This window comes from Metopolophium dirhodum, chromosome 3 (genome assembly GCF_019925205.1).
Source record: "Metopolophium dirhodum isolate CAU chromosome 3, ASM1992520v1, whole genome shotgun sequence".
Lineage (NCBI taxonomy): Eukaryota > Metazoa > Arthropoda > Insecta > Hemiptera > Aphididae > Metopolophium > Metopolophium dirhodum.
Window position 1 is genome coordinate 30,374,351 of NC_083562.1, and position 17,661 is coordinate 30,392,011.

At 40.2% G+C, this 17,661-nt stretch overlaps 3 protein-coding genes across 5 annotated transcripts; 1 reads left to right on the top strand and 2 right to left on the bottom strand.

Moving 5' to 3' along the window:
* Window positions 1-37: 37 nt before the first annotated feature.
* Window positions 38-4,444, bottom strand: LOC132940327 (uncharacterized). Of its 3 annotated transcripts, XM_061007853.1 has the most exons (7): window positions 4,425-4,444; window positions 4,194-4,315; window positions 3,582-3,735; window positions 2,389-2,577; window positions 702-827; window positions 501-614; window positions 38-441 (listed from the first exon to the last, which is right to left on the bottom strand). In XM_061007853.1, the coding sequence occupies exons 2-7, from the start codon at window positions 4,247-4,249 to the stop codon at window positions 376-378; spliced, it is 705 nt and encodes a 234-aa protein (XP_060863836.1). In that variant the 5' UTR covers window positions 4,250-4,315; window positions 4,425-4,444; the 3' UTR covers window positions 38-375. The 3 variants fall into 3 exon arrangements, with proteins under 3 accessions (XP_060863836.1, XP_060863837.1, XP_060863838.1); XM_061007854.1 differs by lacking the exon at window positions 4,425-4,444 and having other exon boundaries at window positions 4,194-4,339; XM_061007855.1 differs by lacking the exons at window positions 4,194-4,315; window positions 4,425-4,444 and adding an exon at window positions 4,017-4,076.
* A 3,111-nt stretch (window positions 4,445-7,555) lies between these two features.
* On the bottom strand, window positions 7,556-10,372 carry LOC132940624 (histone H3-like). Its single transcript, XM_061008342.1, has 2 exons — window positions 10,328-10,372; window positions 7,556-7,945 (listed from the first exon to the last, which is right to left on the bottom strand). Exons 1-2 carry the CDS (start codon window positions 10,370-10,372, stop codon window positions 7,556-7,558), a joined length of 435 nt encoding a protein of 144 aa, XP_060864325.1.
* Window positions 10,373-17,141: 6,769 nt separating this feature from the next.
* LOC132941008 (histone H2B-like) lies at window positions 17,142-17,522 on the top strand. Its single transcript, XM_061008854.1, has one exon. The coding sequence runs from the start codon at window positions 17,142-17,144 to the stop codon at window positions 17,520-17,522; it is 381 nt and encodes a 126-aa protein (XP_060864837.1).
* The last annotated feature ends 139 nt before the right edge of the window (window positions 17,523-17,661 follow it).

A 17,661-nucleotide genomic window follows, 5' to 3' on the forward strand; every position in this document is an offset into this window, starting at 1 on the left:
ATAAGAAAATACTCTTCAACTTATTTTATTTTGGGGTGTTAAACAAAAATTCTGATGTGTCTTGTATCTAAAATAGAGCTTTATTTTAAAGATGATATAAGATCGTAATTTATTATTATACAATTCTTTTTACTTGTAATAATTTAGTCATATATCATAGAAATTCTTATTATAATACATAAGTTTATATAATATATATATATATATTTTTCTGTAATAATTGAAAATGTACAATCATCATTATTATTATCTTATAATAATATACTTTTGCAATAAATGAAAAGAGTAAGTTTTTATTATTTTTGTTCTTGTGTAAATAACGTATTTATGGTTATTTTGTTAGATGACGGGAATCTTATTCTTAAGGTTCCCTACTTACATTATTTTTGAACTGTCATAATTGTTTGGCACTTGTTCAACTACATAACCAAGACATTGAGTCTTGAAAAAACAAAAATCAAATTTTATTTAAATATCGATTTATTGTTGTATGTAGGTACCTTATTATTTGTGTCTGGTCTATGCGCAAATTGCACCTCATTGTAGGTCTTTGTACTTGGTCTCCACGAAATGGCTGCAGTGGTGTTATGAATCAGATAAGGTGGTAGTTTTTGCTTGGGAAACAAATTTAAAAAAAAATTAATTTCTCAAGGAATCAAACAAACCCCTGTGTACTTATTCTTATGGTGGCAGCGACTCACCTCAAAAAACGGCCGGCCAAACCTGGGCACGTCGGCATACAGCTTGATTTCTTCCAAGTGGAACGTCTTACACATTGGCGACGGTTGTCTGAGTATGATTTTAAGCTTTGAAACGTTGTTCCACGCCTATATTATATACGACTATACGAGTATAAAAATGTACCAACGTAGTAAATGCGTCTAAATTTCCCAAAAAGTGTTTAGAAATTTGCATCCCCTCAACTGTTTAAAAATTAAGGTGTATTCGAAAAATCATTTAAAACACCCACCCCTTGTCTATTATTTCATTTCCTCAGTTCTGACTAATAACTGATTGTTTTTTTTAGGTCATATTAAATTCTGAGCGATTTTTTCTGAGCCTTTATTTTTAATTGTTTTAAGGTCATAAACTTTCGAACCCTAATTCATAACCGTGGTCAGGGTATATATAATTTGCATATCGATACAAATTGTAGCAAAACATAGAGTGAAGTATAAAATATAAATTTGTGTTTCAGAATATAGTAGAGTAGAGTTCATGAGTAGGTATATTGTATAATATAAACCTAGTTTAAGCAATTTTATATTTTAAGAGGTTGTCAATGCAATATTTGTTTTCTATCTCAGACTCATGTGCAACATAGACAAAACGCATTTAGATAAAATCATTTTATTTAAGATTTGAGTAATTTTAGAGTAAAATCTCTAATCATAAAATTTATTGAGAATAATGTGTTAACAATATGCCAACGTTTGTATATATTATTTTTATTCGACTTTAAAATAAAAAAAAAATCATTGCTCATTTAAATGAATATTAAATTGTTTCCAGGCAATATTTAGTCAAATTGATATGTTAAATACTCAATAATATTATTCTCTATAATAATCTTTATAAAAGATTCTAGGTAGGAATTCAAAACAAAAATAAAAGATTTTTCGTAAATGTGTTTTAATCACCTTTATGATACGTAGTGCCTATGTTGTGCGTTGGCTATAGAATGCTAAATAGGGAAAAAACAAATAGTGCAGTGACATTCTAAAGGAATTTGATTCAAATAGACATATTTAACTTTTATTTTTGTTTAGAACAATGGATAGTTATCATAATTTAAATTTATGAAAAAATGAATAACGTTGAACTAAGTTATAAATGTAAAATTCGTATGAATGAATTAAATACCTACTAAAATAGATAGGTGGTATCTAATCGTTTTTATGAGCATATTATTTTATTGATTTTAACTGCAGGTATAACAAGTCTCGACTCCCGAATCTTGTTCATAACATTCAAAGAAGTATCGCACGAGATTAAACTCCTTGTCTATTGACCATGGGACATCCGCCACTACACCTCCGTCCATCCTATCACAAAATTAAGTCTTCTTTCCAGCATATTAAAAATTATAATATTTTACAATCGAATTGCGATAGCTGTTAACTTGAAGTTGAAGGGGGATAAAATATCGCTTCGAGTTCGTGATATGTGTTATTCAAGATAACTAAGACAAATTTTTCAAAATCAAGTAAAAACTTCGAATATAGATGGGTAGGTACCTACCTAATATAATGAAATAAAATAAAAAAAGTTTTATGAAATACGTGCAGGGGTGACTGCCGACCGGGTATAATATTATAACAATGTTGACCTCCATAAAGGAATTCGAGTTATCGTGTCTGTTGACTCTTTTTCTCATTTTACCCGTACCTCGGTGGAGAACAGCGAGAAATAGTCTTGGGCGCCGTTCTCGCAGTGCGGCTGGTTCATCAGAGTTCGGTTCTTGATGCCCACCTCCCAGTTTCTCGACCCCATCGGCGGTCCTTGCAGTGTATTCGATTTCAACAGTAGCACGCTCACGCTGGCTGTGTAATAGTTTCTGAACGTTATCTCGCCCACCTGTATGTGATCCAAAATATAGAATATTAGGTATTTAGGTCGTAGATCGGGGGTTCTCAAATCATAGGGTCCGCACCAATGTTGTAAAAATACGTATTTTCATATAGGTACCTATTTATGTCAGTGTGAGTACGTGCGACAATCAGTGGTTTTCAACCATTTATATGTTATGCTATAATATTATTGTATATTATAATATAAGTTAAAACTTTTTGCACTAATTCTATAAAATAGTTTTATTTTACGTCTTATAAATATTTTACACGTTTTGCACGTCGTATATAATTAATATTATCTTGAATATAAAATATGTTATACTTTATAGATAATTATATTTTTTAAATTATGGTTCATAAGTATCAATAGTATATATACTTAAAGTTCGTTTTTTACTTACTGCATGTTTTGTTGAGATTTTGATTTTATTTGCCAAGGTGTTTTAATTCATTGAATTCACAGCCCTAGCTAATTATAACATATTATATGCAGTAACTTAAGTAACTACTGATTTAGGTACTATAGGTATATAAATTGGTATAAATTGGTCTTATTTATTTTACCCGTATGCTAGAATTGCAACTTGCTGGGATTACTACTCATGAATCATGTTTTTGAACAGTTAAATCGTATTTTGAATTTTCTATCATGTAACTAGCTGAATGAATGTATGACTTTTCTAAACATATTGATGAATAAATAAAAATAAAAAAGTGTATAAAATAAAAGTGTGCCTAACTATAATTTATAGTGTATACAATAAAAAAAACTACACTGTTAAAGTGATAATGTTCGTCAAAACATTACAATTTAATGAAAATATATTTATTTTTTATATTTGGTAAATTAAGTTTCTTCAGTAGTTTCACTACAAAGTTGTTTAGCCTGCATCTTAATACTTGTATAAACTATTATAATATTATATAAAGGTAGCCATATAGGTATGAATACAAATTAACTACAAAACACCTAAATATTAATATAATAAAAATGATGGAAATACTCACCTTTGAGTGTTTTTGCAACTTGAGTTCGATGTACGAACAACCGGTGAGAACTTTCTGTTTTTTGTGTATGTAAATCGGGACGGGACCTTTTACGCTGAAGTCCAAAGGCCTAGACATGGACGGGCAGTACGACATCGAGTATTTCAGTTTCGGTCTGTGGCAGCAAAGACCGAAAAATGAAAATAATATTGAATAATTGTAGTTATTACATATTACAATATAAAATATAGGTATATGCAGTGGCGGATTTACGGAGGGCCCAGGGAGTCTGGACCCCCCCCCCCCGACACTGATATATTCATATGATATAATTAATTAATTGATTTTATAAAAATAAAAATAATACATTTAAAATACATATTATTTTTTAGGACCCCCAGAAAAATGTTGAAAATCTGCCACTGGGTATATTATGATACATAACTACAATAACACCTATTTAGTAAAACAGCTAGTTTAAGGCGTCGCTATGTTTGCGACGAGAAGAACCTTACTTACTCGTAGGTATAACGACGAATGACGGGTAAGTATACCTACTACCTAAATAAGTATAATTTATCATATTATTATTATTATCGTGCACAGTTGCACACATAATAACTTTCATAATACCTCATTGTACGGCATTCGTTGTCTTCTTTAATTTTGTCGTCGGCATCACCGCTCATCGTATCCTTTGTTAAATCGTATAGGTAGGTTATATGTATGTATGTATGTATACGGCATGTGTATACCTAGTTATAGATAATTATATTAACGCTACAAACGTTTTATATTTATTATTTATAAAATATGGTTGCTATAAACTAGAATCCGCCATTATCGATATAATATTGTACCTACGTTGCACCTGCCGCATCTTCCTCCGCTTGTAACTTCTTTCCTTATACATTTTGTTTAAATTATAAAAGTACATCGCTACAATATAACAATGATAACGCACTCGTCACCTTGGTAACCACTAACTGTTAGTATTTCAAAATTTCATGATATATTAAATAAACATAAAATGTTTGTAATATTTAAGTTTTTTAATAAAAATTGATTCGATCTTTTAAATAAGATTTATTTGTACGTACATTTGTCTTTACCTTAATATAAATATGCTTATATTTAGACATTTAGTCACAATAATACCATCGTGGCATCAGTCGTCAACGATAAGCTGTTTCCTGGAGAAGTATCGCTATAAATTCTATAAATGATCGTCAGGCGTGCGCAGAGCTCCCGATGAGGTGCAGCACATATTTCTATATAGTTTTTGTTTTAAGGTACAGTTTAAGCACATTTTATAACTAAAAGGTACATTTTATATTTGTCAACACCAAAAATGAATAGCTATTTTTTTTTTTTTTAAACAAGTTTTCACACAGGAAATGCAATTAAATAATTTTTAACAATTACAATTTAATTTTTAAATACTTATTAGTCAATAAACGTAATTTATAAAATTATAAGTTATGATACTAATCTGTGCTCCCTTTCATTATTCTAGATTTTAATTCATCAATCACTTTTTCAATCTGAACATTCATTAATTTTTCTTGTTCAACGAACAATAATAAAAAGGATTCCAGTCTTTCTAGCAACATTGTACTTCGAAGTTTTTATTTTACAATAGGTAGTTTAGAAAATATTCTCTCACAGCTACAGCTCGTGACAGGTATTAGTAGTGGCAAAATGTATTAAAACCTTTTAAAATTTGGAAATACATTTTATCTTTAATTTTCTTTTAAAAAGTCTAGCCAACTATTAACTATTTAGGATTAAATCACAACTATTAATTAACTATGTAAATAAATAATATTTTAATATAACACTAAATACAGACATTATAAACAGAAAGACAGAAAAACAGTAATATTTTAAAACTAATATTTTAATATCTGCGATAGTGTTATCTTCTTGCAAATTCAAAGTTGACGATGACTCAAATTTATTTTCTTTTTTTAGCATAAAATATCCACACAAAACAATGAACAATTTAATACATTTTTATAAAACAAACTAAAATATTTATACTTACCTTTCACATATGAACAAACGGCATTTGGTTCTCGACAAACACTATCTAAAAAAAAAGGAAGGTTGGTATATTTCAAATTATGTTGGGTAGTAAAAGAAGAAAACTTAGTGACAACTAACAAGTTTATTGTGTGGAGTACAAATGATGATAATTATATTGCATGTATTTTACAAAATAACAGATAGGAATGAGTAGTTTCGAACAACATAAAAAAAGTCAAAAAGCAAAACTTAAAATTTTCTTTTACCTCCTTTTGATGAATCAGATAATGGAACTGGATCGTCTGGATCATTGATAAATGTTATTAGAGTCATCTAATAATATTTTTTTCATTTAGATTTAAGAAAAATAATTAAAATACTTACTGTCGTTAGCATTATTGACATTACGGGTTTTACATTTATTGTTGAAGTTTAAAATTAAACTTTTGATGTTTTCAAAAAATTAATAGTTATAAATTTCTTCCTAAGATGGAACATAATCATAACATTCGAATGATATATTATAAAAACTCGTTTGAAAATTTCTGTTCACATTATTTTTAATTTTCAAATCTTATTTTAAACTTCTATAAATATAAAACTTCACAAACAATAATCTTCACAAAGACCTAAAAATTCCTACACTCAATCAATTAGGAAAAGCCCATTACTCTAAATTTCACTCCAACTTAAACACTCACAGTAATCCATTAATAAAGCAACTTTCTTCCACCTCACTTCCTGGCAATGTAATTAGAAGACTCAAAAAACAGTGGCCTAGAGACTTACTAAAATAAAAAAAAAAAAAAAAAACCACGACATCTAAAATGTTCTCGGTCGGGTGGTGCTGCTGAGTGCCCGCCCACAACTGTTAAATTTTGTTACTTTATATTATATCAAATATCCTATTTGCTCATTGTACATAATGTTGTATAGATTGTAAATTACTTAAATAAATAATAATAAAAAATAAAAATAAAACTGCTGTGTGGGAAAAATTGGAAATTATATAATATTTTGAAAATGTTGTCAAAATTTAAACTTTAAATGGTCATAAAAATATCGTGGCTAGGGATCTTTAATATTTATCAAATTATATTATTGAAAATGCTATAAATACTAATTATTTTATATTATTGTTGTAGTCGGTCGATCTGTGGTAATGAAAATATTAATATTAACACATGAGCGACCGAGTGAGCTATACTTGATCATATACCATATTACCCGTATACAATGTCATCATGGGTCTTTCGAGTTTTTAATTAGGTACAATCGTGAATCGGTATCTTACGTAATTGAAGCCATATAAACACTGAGAATCCTGGATAATTATTGTTTATTGATCGATTATCAGTAATAAAAATGTATTCAAAACAATGTCCAATGTTTATATGGTAAATAGCGTACCTATTTATCAAACTTCCCCAGAAAGCGGGGAACAAAAGTATCTACAAATCAACGGATGATAGTCAATTGGTAGTGTCGTGTATTATAAATGTATGTTTTATACGTCGCGTGGTTATTGTCACACTGTTGAATTATTCGATTCCCAACAGTTTTGGCATTGCGGCGGGTCTTTTAAGTTTTAAATATTATAACTATTTAAAAACATTATTTTTAAATTGCTGTCTGGGAAAAATGTATCAATCCTGGGCTATAAATATTGAACATTCACTAAAAGAACACGCACACATACCGTTGTAAAACCAATACATCCATCGCTTCGTTCAGAATCTAATAATATCATAATCGTTGACGATGAGTGACATCATTCATCTGAGCCATACAGCACTTGCCAGTTTTTTTTTTTGAAAATTGATAAATCGTACACAATATCATTACTTCAAAATTCGACTACTAGCATATCATTAACAATTATTATTCATTTCATATTCAGAATATGCGTTCATTTTGGTGGCCCTGAAAAGGGCCTTTTTAAGATATAATAACTAATAATGATCAAGTTAAGCACGTTCACCGCGGATACGACGGGCCAACTGGATGTCCTTTGGCATGATGGTGACACGCTTGGCGTGGATCGCGCAAAGATTGGTGTCTTCGAACAGACCTACCAAGTATGCCTCGCTAGCTTTTTGCAACGCCATGACCGCGGAGCTCTGGAAACGCAGGTCGGTCTTGAAGTCCTGGGCGATCTCGCGCACTAGACGTTGGAACGGCAATTTGCGGATCAAAAGTTCTGTGCTCTTCTGATAACGACGGATTTCACGGAGGGCAACGGTTCCCGGACGGTAACGATGTGGTTTTTTCACTCCTCCGGTGGCGGGTGCGCTCTTACGTGCGGCTTTGGTGGCCAACTGTTTCCTGGGCGCCTTTCCGCCGGTAGATTTGCGCTGCTGGATTAGATTGTTCTGGGTTGGTGTGCAAAACGTGGATGTCGGACGACTGATGTGGTTCGAACTTTGCTTTGCTTTGGGAGGGGTGGCTATGCCGTTTACTATTCCAGGCTTGTGCCTCTACTAGTGGATGGATTTTGGGGTTGATTGGTAGGTTCAGTTATGTTAGTCAGTCCAATTTAATGGGTATGGTTTGAGTAAACGTTTGGTGGCTGGAGGGGAGTGGGTTTTACCTAAGAGGCGGATATGATCGTATTCGGAAAAAGAGTTTTTGTAGAACATTGTTTTTGATTGAGAGCAAATGGAATTTTGGATAGATTTGAAGTTGGCTGATTTTAAAAGGGCCGAGTTTCTAACGATAGTGGGCATACCGGTTATCGTGCGTATGCCGATGTTTTGGACGGATTCAATACGTCTCCAATGGGAGGGGCCGATAAAGGGTGCCCAGGAAGAGCCAGCATATGTAAGTATAGGGGTCACGTAGAGTTTAAGTATGTTAAGTTTTGTTTTCAGCGGAACGGGACTAGTACGGTTAAGTAAGGGGTAAAGCATACCACGGACGCGGGTAGCTTTTTTGGTTACGTCTTGAATGTGTTGGTTGAATGTAAGTTTACGTCCAATCGTGACGCCTAGGTATTTGGCCTGTTTTGACCAGTTAACGGGTTGGTTATCGATGGTTAGAGGTGGAATGTGGGTTGTATTAGAACGCCCGAAGAAGACGCCTACTGTTTTGGTCGGGTTTATTTTGATTCGCCACCTGCGGAACCAGTTGGACGCGAGGTTGAGTTGGTGTTGTAGTTGAATGGTTGCACGTTTGGGGTTTTTATTACTAGTAAAGAACATCGTGTCGTCAGCGAAGAGTGAGAGGTTGGCTTTAGGAGTCGTTGGAATGTCGTTAATGTACGTCAAGTATAGCGTCGGTGAGAGACAGGAGCCCTGAGGGACTCCTGCGAGTACGTGTCTGGTAGTAGAGAAGGAGTGTTCGATTTTAGTGGTAAAAGTACGGTTGGTGAGAAAGGATTGGATGATTTTTACGATTTCTAACGAGATGTTGAGTTTGGAGAGTTTGTAGAGTAGGCCTTCGTGCCAGACGCGGTCGAAGGCTTTCTCCACGTCGAGGAAGACGGAAGCAGTGTTTAAGTCGTTGTTAAAGTTTTCGCTCAGTTGGTGGGTGAGTTTGGTCAGTTGTAGTGTGGTCGAGTGTTCGGGTCTGAAGGCGAACTGTTCGGGACGGATTTTGTTTTTGAGTTTGTCTTGTAGGTGGGTGAGGATGAGTCGTTCGTAAATTTTGGACAGGGAGGAGAGGAGGGCGATTGGTCTATAGTTTTCGGGTTGTTTATGGTCTTTGCCAGGTTTGGGAATGGAGATGATGACTGCTTTTTTCCAGGCAAGGGGAAAGTAGCAGATTCTGAAGGCGCTGTTGATGATCCGAGTAAGGGACAGTATAACGTTGTTCGGTAGGAATTTAAGAGCCGTGTTGGTGATGAGGTCGTCACCTGGGGCTTTCTTTTTGCGAAGGTTGCGAATTATGTCTTGTTTCTGGCCGGGAGTGGTAAAGAGGTTAGATCGGGTGATGTCAAGGCCTTGTAGGTACTGGGAGTGAGCGGTTACGTCTGGTAAGTCGGGGCCGGGGTTTGTTTGAAATTGACGTTCGAGCGAGTCGGCTATCAGCTCTGCTCGTTCGTTGGCCGGAAAAACTTGGCCGTCGGGGCCGGTTAGTGGGTGAGATGCTGGACGTTTGTGTAAGAGACATTTGTTGAGTTTGTATATTGAACCGTCTTGGTGGTCTAGTGAGTTAAGAAAGATGTCCCATTGGTCAGTATTGTGCGTTGCGAGTAAGGTACGTATGAGAGATATTTTGGCGTTTAGTTGTCGTTTAATTGTCGGGTCGCGGTTTATTTGCCATTCGCGGCGTATACGGTTTTTGTCTTGTATTTCCAGTTTAATGTAGTCTGGTACTACAGTGGACGGGTGTTTGCGTGTCGGTACGTATACGCTGGATTCAACCGCTTGTTGGATATGTTTTGTGAGGTTTTCGATTGCCAGGTCGATAGACTCACGGTCGTTGGTCGGTTGAGTGGTTGAGTTCGGTAAGTTCGCGAGAGTTGTCGTGTATTTTTTCCAGTTAATAAACCGATTCGTAACTGGTGGTGAAGAAGAGATCGGAGTGCAGAGTGTATCTAGAAGAATGGGGTTGTGGTCGGAAGATAGTTCGTTGAGGTTAATGATTTGGGTTTGATAGGGTAGTCGTACGAGGGCGATGTCGAGTATTTCAGGTCTGTATCGTGTGCATGTCGGGAAATGTGTGGGAGAAGAGGGAGCAGTTACATAGTAGTCCGATTGTTGTGCGTGGTCAAAGAGGACACGGTCGTGTGGCTATACCACAGCGGATGTTTGGCGTTGAAGTCGCCTGCCGAAATTTGCCATTCGGCACTCTTTGTCAAAAGGTCGAGGTCGTTTGTCGTTAGTAGGGTTCCGGGTGGTTTGTATACGGCTGAAATAAGTACTTCGTGGCCGTTGAGTTGTACGAGGATGGAAGAGGTTTGGATGGTTGTGTTTAGGGTAACTGGTTGGTGGACGATACGTCAGTTGACGAGAACGGCCGTGCCTCCGTGGGCGGGCGAGCCCCGCACGGGCGGCAGGTCGTTCCTGTACGTAAAAAAGTTAGGAATGTGAAGTCTGGCAGAGGGTTTTAGGTGGGTTTCGTTAAGTAGGATTATGTCGGTTTTCAGTTTTAGTGCTAAAGAGCGCAGTTCGTCAAGTTTGTGGTTAATGCCGTTTGAGTTCCAAAATAGAATTTTTAAGTTATCCATTTTGGGGGGATAGTATGGTTAAGAATGATTGTATTGCTGTTTGTATCAGGGTTTTGGGGTCCTGGTTGTTTACTATGGCTGTTAAGAGGTTGGTCAGGAGGTTTAAAATGAGGGACAGGTTAATTTGTGGGGCTTCGGGACTGGTCGGTTTTGGTGGTGGTGGGGGCGCTTGGCCGGTGATGGCTGCAGCGTACGAGCGGGTTTGGGGTTTTATTGTAGTTGTTGGTGGGGGCGGGGGTGGAATAAAAGATTGAGTTGTCGGCGGCAGGGTTTGAAGTTTGGTTGTTGGTGGTGCGATTTTGGGTTTTATCGTCAAGAGATGTGGGCATCCGCGGAAATTAGCCGTATGAGGCCCGCCGCAATTGCAGCATGTCGGGGTTTGCTCGGGAGTTTTTTGGCATTCAGATGCCAAGTGATTTCCTGCGCACTTGACGCATCTGGGTGGGCGGCCACAGTTACGGGAACCGTGTCCAAAACGTTGGCACGAAAAACATTGTGCCGGGCCGGAAGGGGTTTAAGGGCTTCTACCGAAATTGTAAGATAAAATATGGAGTTGAGAAGGAAGATATCCTTGGGGTTCGGGGTTGCCGCAATGTGTACGAGGCACATGGGCATCGGTTTTTCGGGAGTACCGAAACGGCGAATGTATTTTGTTTGGAAGCTTAGGGTTTCTAGTTCGGATTTTAGATTGTCAGTGGTGATGTCGATCGGTATGCCCTTTAGAACGACCTTAAGGGAACGATCTTCAGGGAGGCTGAAGGTATGGAATTCAGTTTTGCTGTCAACTAGGACTTTCTGAATTTGTCGGAAGTGGGTGGGGTTGGTAGTTTGGACAGTTATTTGTCCATTGGATGTGGTTTTGGCTGTAATTGCCGATGGAGTGAAGTTCGGAAGTTTGTAGATGGTTGGTGCGATTTTTCGCCAGGACGCAGAGTTTAAGATTAAGGGGGGTGGCCTGATTTGCTTGGGTTTGGCTGATGTCGGGGTTTGTTGTTCGGATGTTTTGGCTGGTGGAGGTTTAGTAGTCGGGGCGGAGTGTTGGGCGGATTTGTTTGACTCGGTGTCGGAAGAGGAGCAGTTTGACGACATTGTTATTGATGAGTCGGTCGACGGAGTTGGAGAGGGGGGGAATCCCTCTGTGGACCTTTTAGGAAGGTGGTCGGTGGGGATGGTGAGGCACGTGGACGCCCCTTCTTGGAACTCCCGGGTGTATGCGCGGGGCCCTTCCGCTTGTTAGCTGTTTTGCCCATGGCAAGACCGTAACAAACTCAAGGTTTAACACTGTAGCTCTGAAAAGAGCGATTTTCTGGTGGTGTGACGGGTGGGTTTAGGGGGGTTTGGTTTGGTCAGGGATTGGATTCTGCGGCAATGAGAGGGCGCGGCCCCTCGATAGATAAAAGGTGGGAGGTCGATACCCGTCGCTTTCGCGACGGCTTACCTTGGGCGCTGGTGCCCTGTCGGAGTAGCGGTGAAAACGGCTGTTGGTTTGGACTACGACGTCGCTTCCGCGGCGGCTTAGGTGGGCGCTGTTGCCCTGTTGAAGCAGTGAGAACGGCTGTTTTGTGGTTGAAGGTTCGTGGTGTGAACCGTGGGCGATGTTGCCCTGTTGAAGCGTTGAGAACGGCTGGCTGTAGAGTAGTTGGCAGAGGACGTCTTGCTCGGATGTGAACTGAACGTTGACTGATGTGCTGATGATCGAACGAACACACTGTCGACCGGTATATATACGTAAATGGGAACAGTATGCGTCGTCCTCATTGGACGATGTTTAACGTTTAGAATTTTAGCGGCGGGGGTGGGGGGATAACTGGTCATGGTTCCGATTGGTGGTTCGATATCGTGAGAAACGTTTAAAAGGGACTGCGACCTGAAGAAAAGTATCATTCTCAAGTATCATTCTCATTATCATTTCAAATTATCATTCTCCAGCCAACAGTTATCCTGTTAAGACGTCCTCTGCCAACTATACTCTGCAGCCAGCCGTTCTCAACACTTCAACAGGGCAACAGCGCCCACGGTTCACACCACGAACCTACAACCACAAAACAGCCGTTCTCACTGCTTCAACAGGGCTCCAGCGCCCACGGTTCACACCACGAACCTTCAACTCAAAACAGCCGTTTTCACCGCTCTTCAACAGGGCACCAGCGCCCACAAGTAAGCCGTTGCGAAAGCGACGTCCCTCCGTTTTAGCTGTCGTGGGGCCGCGCCCTCACATAGCCACAGCATCCCCACCCTATAAACACACCCACGCCCAACACTCATGGGCAAAAAACGCAAAGGGGGTTACCCCCCTACCAACTTAAACTACTTACTTAAAATATCACGACAACGTTCTGCTCCTCCATCTCCCACGCCATCGAAAAGTTCCGACTCCGAAACTTTGGACTCTCTCTCTGACTGTAGCCTTTCTACAAACCACTCACTCTCCTCTGCGTCCTCTGAGACATCTATTAAATCAACTTCCGTACCTAAACCAAACCAAACAAATAGCTCCGCACAAAATCAGACCACCTCCGTACAAAACCAAACCTCCACACTAAACCAAATAATCTCCACACTAAATCAAACCACCTCCGCAACTAAACAATCTACTTCCGCACCAAACACACCAAAAACTCCGACTAAACCTACATCCGCCAGACCACCACCAATCATGCTAAGCTCCGGCTCCTGGCGGAAGATCACTCCCGTGATCTACGCCCTCCCAAACCTTGCCCCTACCTCTCTAACCGCCAAATCGTCCTCCAACGGCCAAGTCACCGTCCAAACTTCTGATGCGACCCTTTTGCGGCTAATCCAAAAAACTCTACTGCATCATGGTATCGAATTCCACACCTTTTCACTCCCCGAAGAACGATCCATCAAGGTAGTTCTGAAGGGAATACCTAATGACATAACTTCTGACGAACTCAAGGACGAACTTGAGTCCCTGGGTTATTCCGTAAAAATCGTCCGCCGCTTTGGCACCCCAGATAAACCAATGCCTTTATGTCTCGTGCATATCGCTGCCAACCTGACTGCCAAGGATATATTTCTCCTTACCAACTTGTTCTACTTGGAAATCTCGGTCGAACCCCTCAAACCCTCCGGCCCAGCCCAATGCTTTTCGTGCCAACGCTTCGGCCACGGTTCACGCAACTGCGGTCACCCACCCAGATGTGTGAAATGTGCAGGTAACCACTTGGCTAGCGACTGCTAAAAAACCCGCGAACAAGCCCCCACATGCTGCAACTGCGGCGGATCACATACCGCAAATTTCCGTGGTTGCCCCCACTTACTGGCTCAAAACCAACCAAAACCACAAACTCAGGCCCAAACCATCCAAAAGCCAAACAAAACCCTTCCTATTCAAAAAACACCACCTCCCCCACCTGCACCTAGGCCCACCCTGTCCTACGCTACTGCAACTGCCGGAGCAGCTCCCCCCCTTCCCCACTCCCCAAGCACCACAAATCAACCTGTCCCTGATTCTAAACCTCCTGACCAACCTACTGACTGCCCTGGCAACCAACCAGGACCCCAAAACACTGATGGAAACGACCATAAAAGCATTCCTGACAATTCTCACGCCTCCCAATGAATAACTCAAAAATCCTGTTTTGGAACTCCAACGGTATTACACACAAACTTAATGAACTAACAGCTCTCGCGCTCCAACTAAAAACCGACATAATCTTACTTAACGAAACTCGTCTATCTCCCTCCACCAACCTTCACATTCCAAATTACTTCACGTACAGGAACGACCTACCGACTACCCGGGGCTCGCGCCTCACGGCGGCACGGCCGTCCTTATTCACCGTCGCATCGTCCACCAACCTATGACTCTTAACACAACCATTCAAACCTCTTCAGTCCTTATCAAACTTAACAACCATGAAATACTTGTATCAGCGGTATACAAACCACCTGGCGCCACTCTCTCGACACTTGACCTAGACTTACTTACCCAAAGCGCGGAATGGCAAATATCGGCAGGCGATTTCAACGCCAAACACCCACTGTGGTACAGCCACTCAACAAACGCAGCCGGCCGTGTTCTCTTCGATCACGTTCAACAATCGGACTATGTCATTACTGCCCCCTCTTCCCCCACACATTTTCCCACTTACACCCGTCACAGACCCGACGTACTCGACATCGCCCTCGCACGTCTACCATACCCGACCCAAATCGAAAACCTCAACGAACTATCTTCCGACCATAACCCTCTATACTTCTTGAGACTATGTACTCCGATCTCATCGTCTCCTCCTACTACTAACCGCTTCATTAACTGGACAAAATACAAAACGATCCTTACCAACTTACCAAACTCTCCCGTACCACCGACAAATGACAAACATTCAATTGACCTAGCAGTCGATTGTCTGACCAAAAACCTGCAACACGCTATCGAAGCTAGCGTATTTACTCCTAAACTCAAAAACTCGTCCCTCTTACTTCCCGACTACATAAAACTAGAAATAACTGGAAAAAACCAACTACGCCGTCTATGGCAGAGAAACCGTGACCCGACCGTTAAACGCCAACTAAACGCCAAAATCGCACTAATTCGTACCTTACTTCTAACTCACAAAACTGACCAATGGGACACCTTCCTAAACTCTCTTGACCAACAAGACAACTCCATTTACAAACTCAACAAAAGCCTCCTTCATAAACGTCCAGCTTCTCACCCTCTGACCGGGCCAAACGGTCTTGTCTTTCCGGCCAAAGACCGAGCCGAGCTGATAGCGGACTCTCTCGAACAACAATTCCAAACCAACCCCGGTCCCGACATACCAGAAGTGACCGCGTACTACCATTCACTACAAAACTTCAATACTATAAAATCTAACCTGGTCACCACCCCCGGCACCGTTCAAAAAATCATAAGCGACCTTCGCAAGAAGAAAGCCCCAGGCGATGATCTCATCACCAACACGGCTCTTAAATTTCTTCCCAACAATATCTTACTATCCCTAACGCAAATTATAAACAGCTCCTTCAGAATCTGCTACTTTCCACTTGCCTGGAAAAAAGCAGTCATAATTTCCATTCCCAAACCAGGCAAAGACCACAACCTACCCGTAAACTACCGCCCAATCGCTCTGCTTTCCTCCCTATCAAAAATCTACGAACGACTCATACTCACTCACCTGCAAAACATACTCCGTGACAAAATCCGCCCAGAACAGTTTGCCTTCAGACCCGAACACTCTACTACCCACCAACTGACCAAACTCACTCGCCAACTCAGCCAGAACTTTAACAACAACATAAACACCGCTTCTATATTTCTTGATGTGGAGAAAGCTTTCGACAGAGTCTGGCACGCCGGACTCCTTTACAAACTTTCTCAACTCAACATCCCGACCGAAATTATTAAAATCATCGAATTCTTTCTCACCGACCGCACTTTTATCGCTAAAATCGAAGACTCTTTCTCGTCCACCAGACACATTCTCGCAGGCGTCCCTCAAGGATCCTGCCTATCACCAACTCTCTACTTGACCTACATAAACGACATTCCGACGACTTCAAAAGCTCATCTCTCGTTATTCGCCGACGACACGATGTTCTTTACTTACGACCACAACCAAAAACGAGCAGCCATACAGTTACAACACCAACTTAACCTTGCAACCACATGGTTTCACCGATGGCGAATCAAAATAAACGCGACCAAAACTGTAGGTATCATTTTCGGACACTCAAATACCACCCACGTACCACCACTACTACTCGACAACCACTCCATTAACTGGTCCGACAAAGCTAAATACCTCGGCGTCACCATCGGGCGCAAACTCACTTTCGGCAAACATATACAAAACATCACCAAAAAGGCTACCCGCATCCGTGGTATGCTTTACCCCATACTAAATCGCACTAGCCCCGTCCCAACGACAACGAAACTTAACATACTAAAACTTTACGTCTCACCGATCCTAACGTACGCTGGCTCTGCTTGGGCACCCTATATAGGACCCTCTCAATGGAACCTCATTGAATCCGTCAAAGACATCGGCATACGCACCATAACGCGTATGCCCACTATCGTTAGAAATTCGGTCCTTCTAAAATCGACAAATTTCAAATCTATTCAAAACTCCATTCGCTCCCAAACCAAATCAATGTTCTACAAAAATTCTTTCTCGAATCATACCCACATCCGACTTCTAGGTAAAACACACCCTCCCCCAAATACTAAACGTAAATTGAAACCCTACCCACTCCCTTGGGCGGACCAATAAGTCTAACCATTTCTTCTTAATTTCCATCCACTAGTAGAGGCATAAGCCTGGAATAGTAAACGGCATAGCCATCCCTTTCAAAGCAAAGTCAAGTGTCCACAACATTTCAGTCGTCAGCAAGTCTATATACAACTATTCGAAATGGCTCCGGGAGGAAAATCGGCTGGTAAAGCAATGAAGAAGTCGTCCGGCAAGGCACAAAAGAACATCGCCAAGTCCGACAAGAAGCGCAAGCCCAAGAGAAAAGAATCGTACGCAATCTACATCTACAAAGTGTTGAAACAAGTGCATCCCGACACCGGTGTTTCGTCCAAAGCCATGAGCATCATGAACAGCTTCGTCAACGACCTGTTCGAGCGCATCGCCGCCGAATCCAGTCGTCTGGCCCACTATAACAAACGTTCGACCATAACCAGCCGGGAAATCCAAACTGCCGTCCGACTCTTGTTGCCCGGTGAATTGGCAAAGCACGCCGTCAGTGAAGGAACCAAAGCTGTGACCAAGTACACCAGCTCCAAATAATTCTCTCGTTTTGTGAAATATCATTACTAAAATGGCCCTTTTCAGGGCCACCAATCGCTATAAAATTTCTGTTTTTTTGTTTTTAACAACCATTGTTTTGAACTGGGGAACTATTGCAGTAGGTATGACATTTACAGTG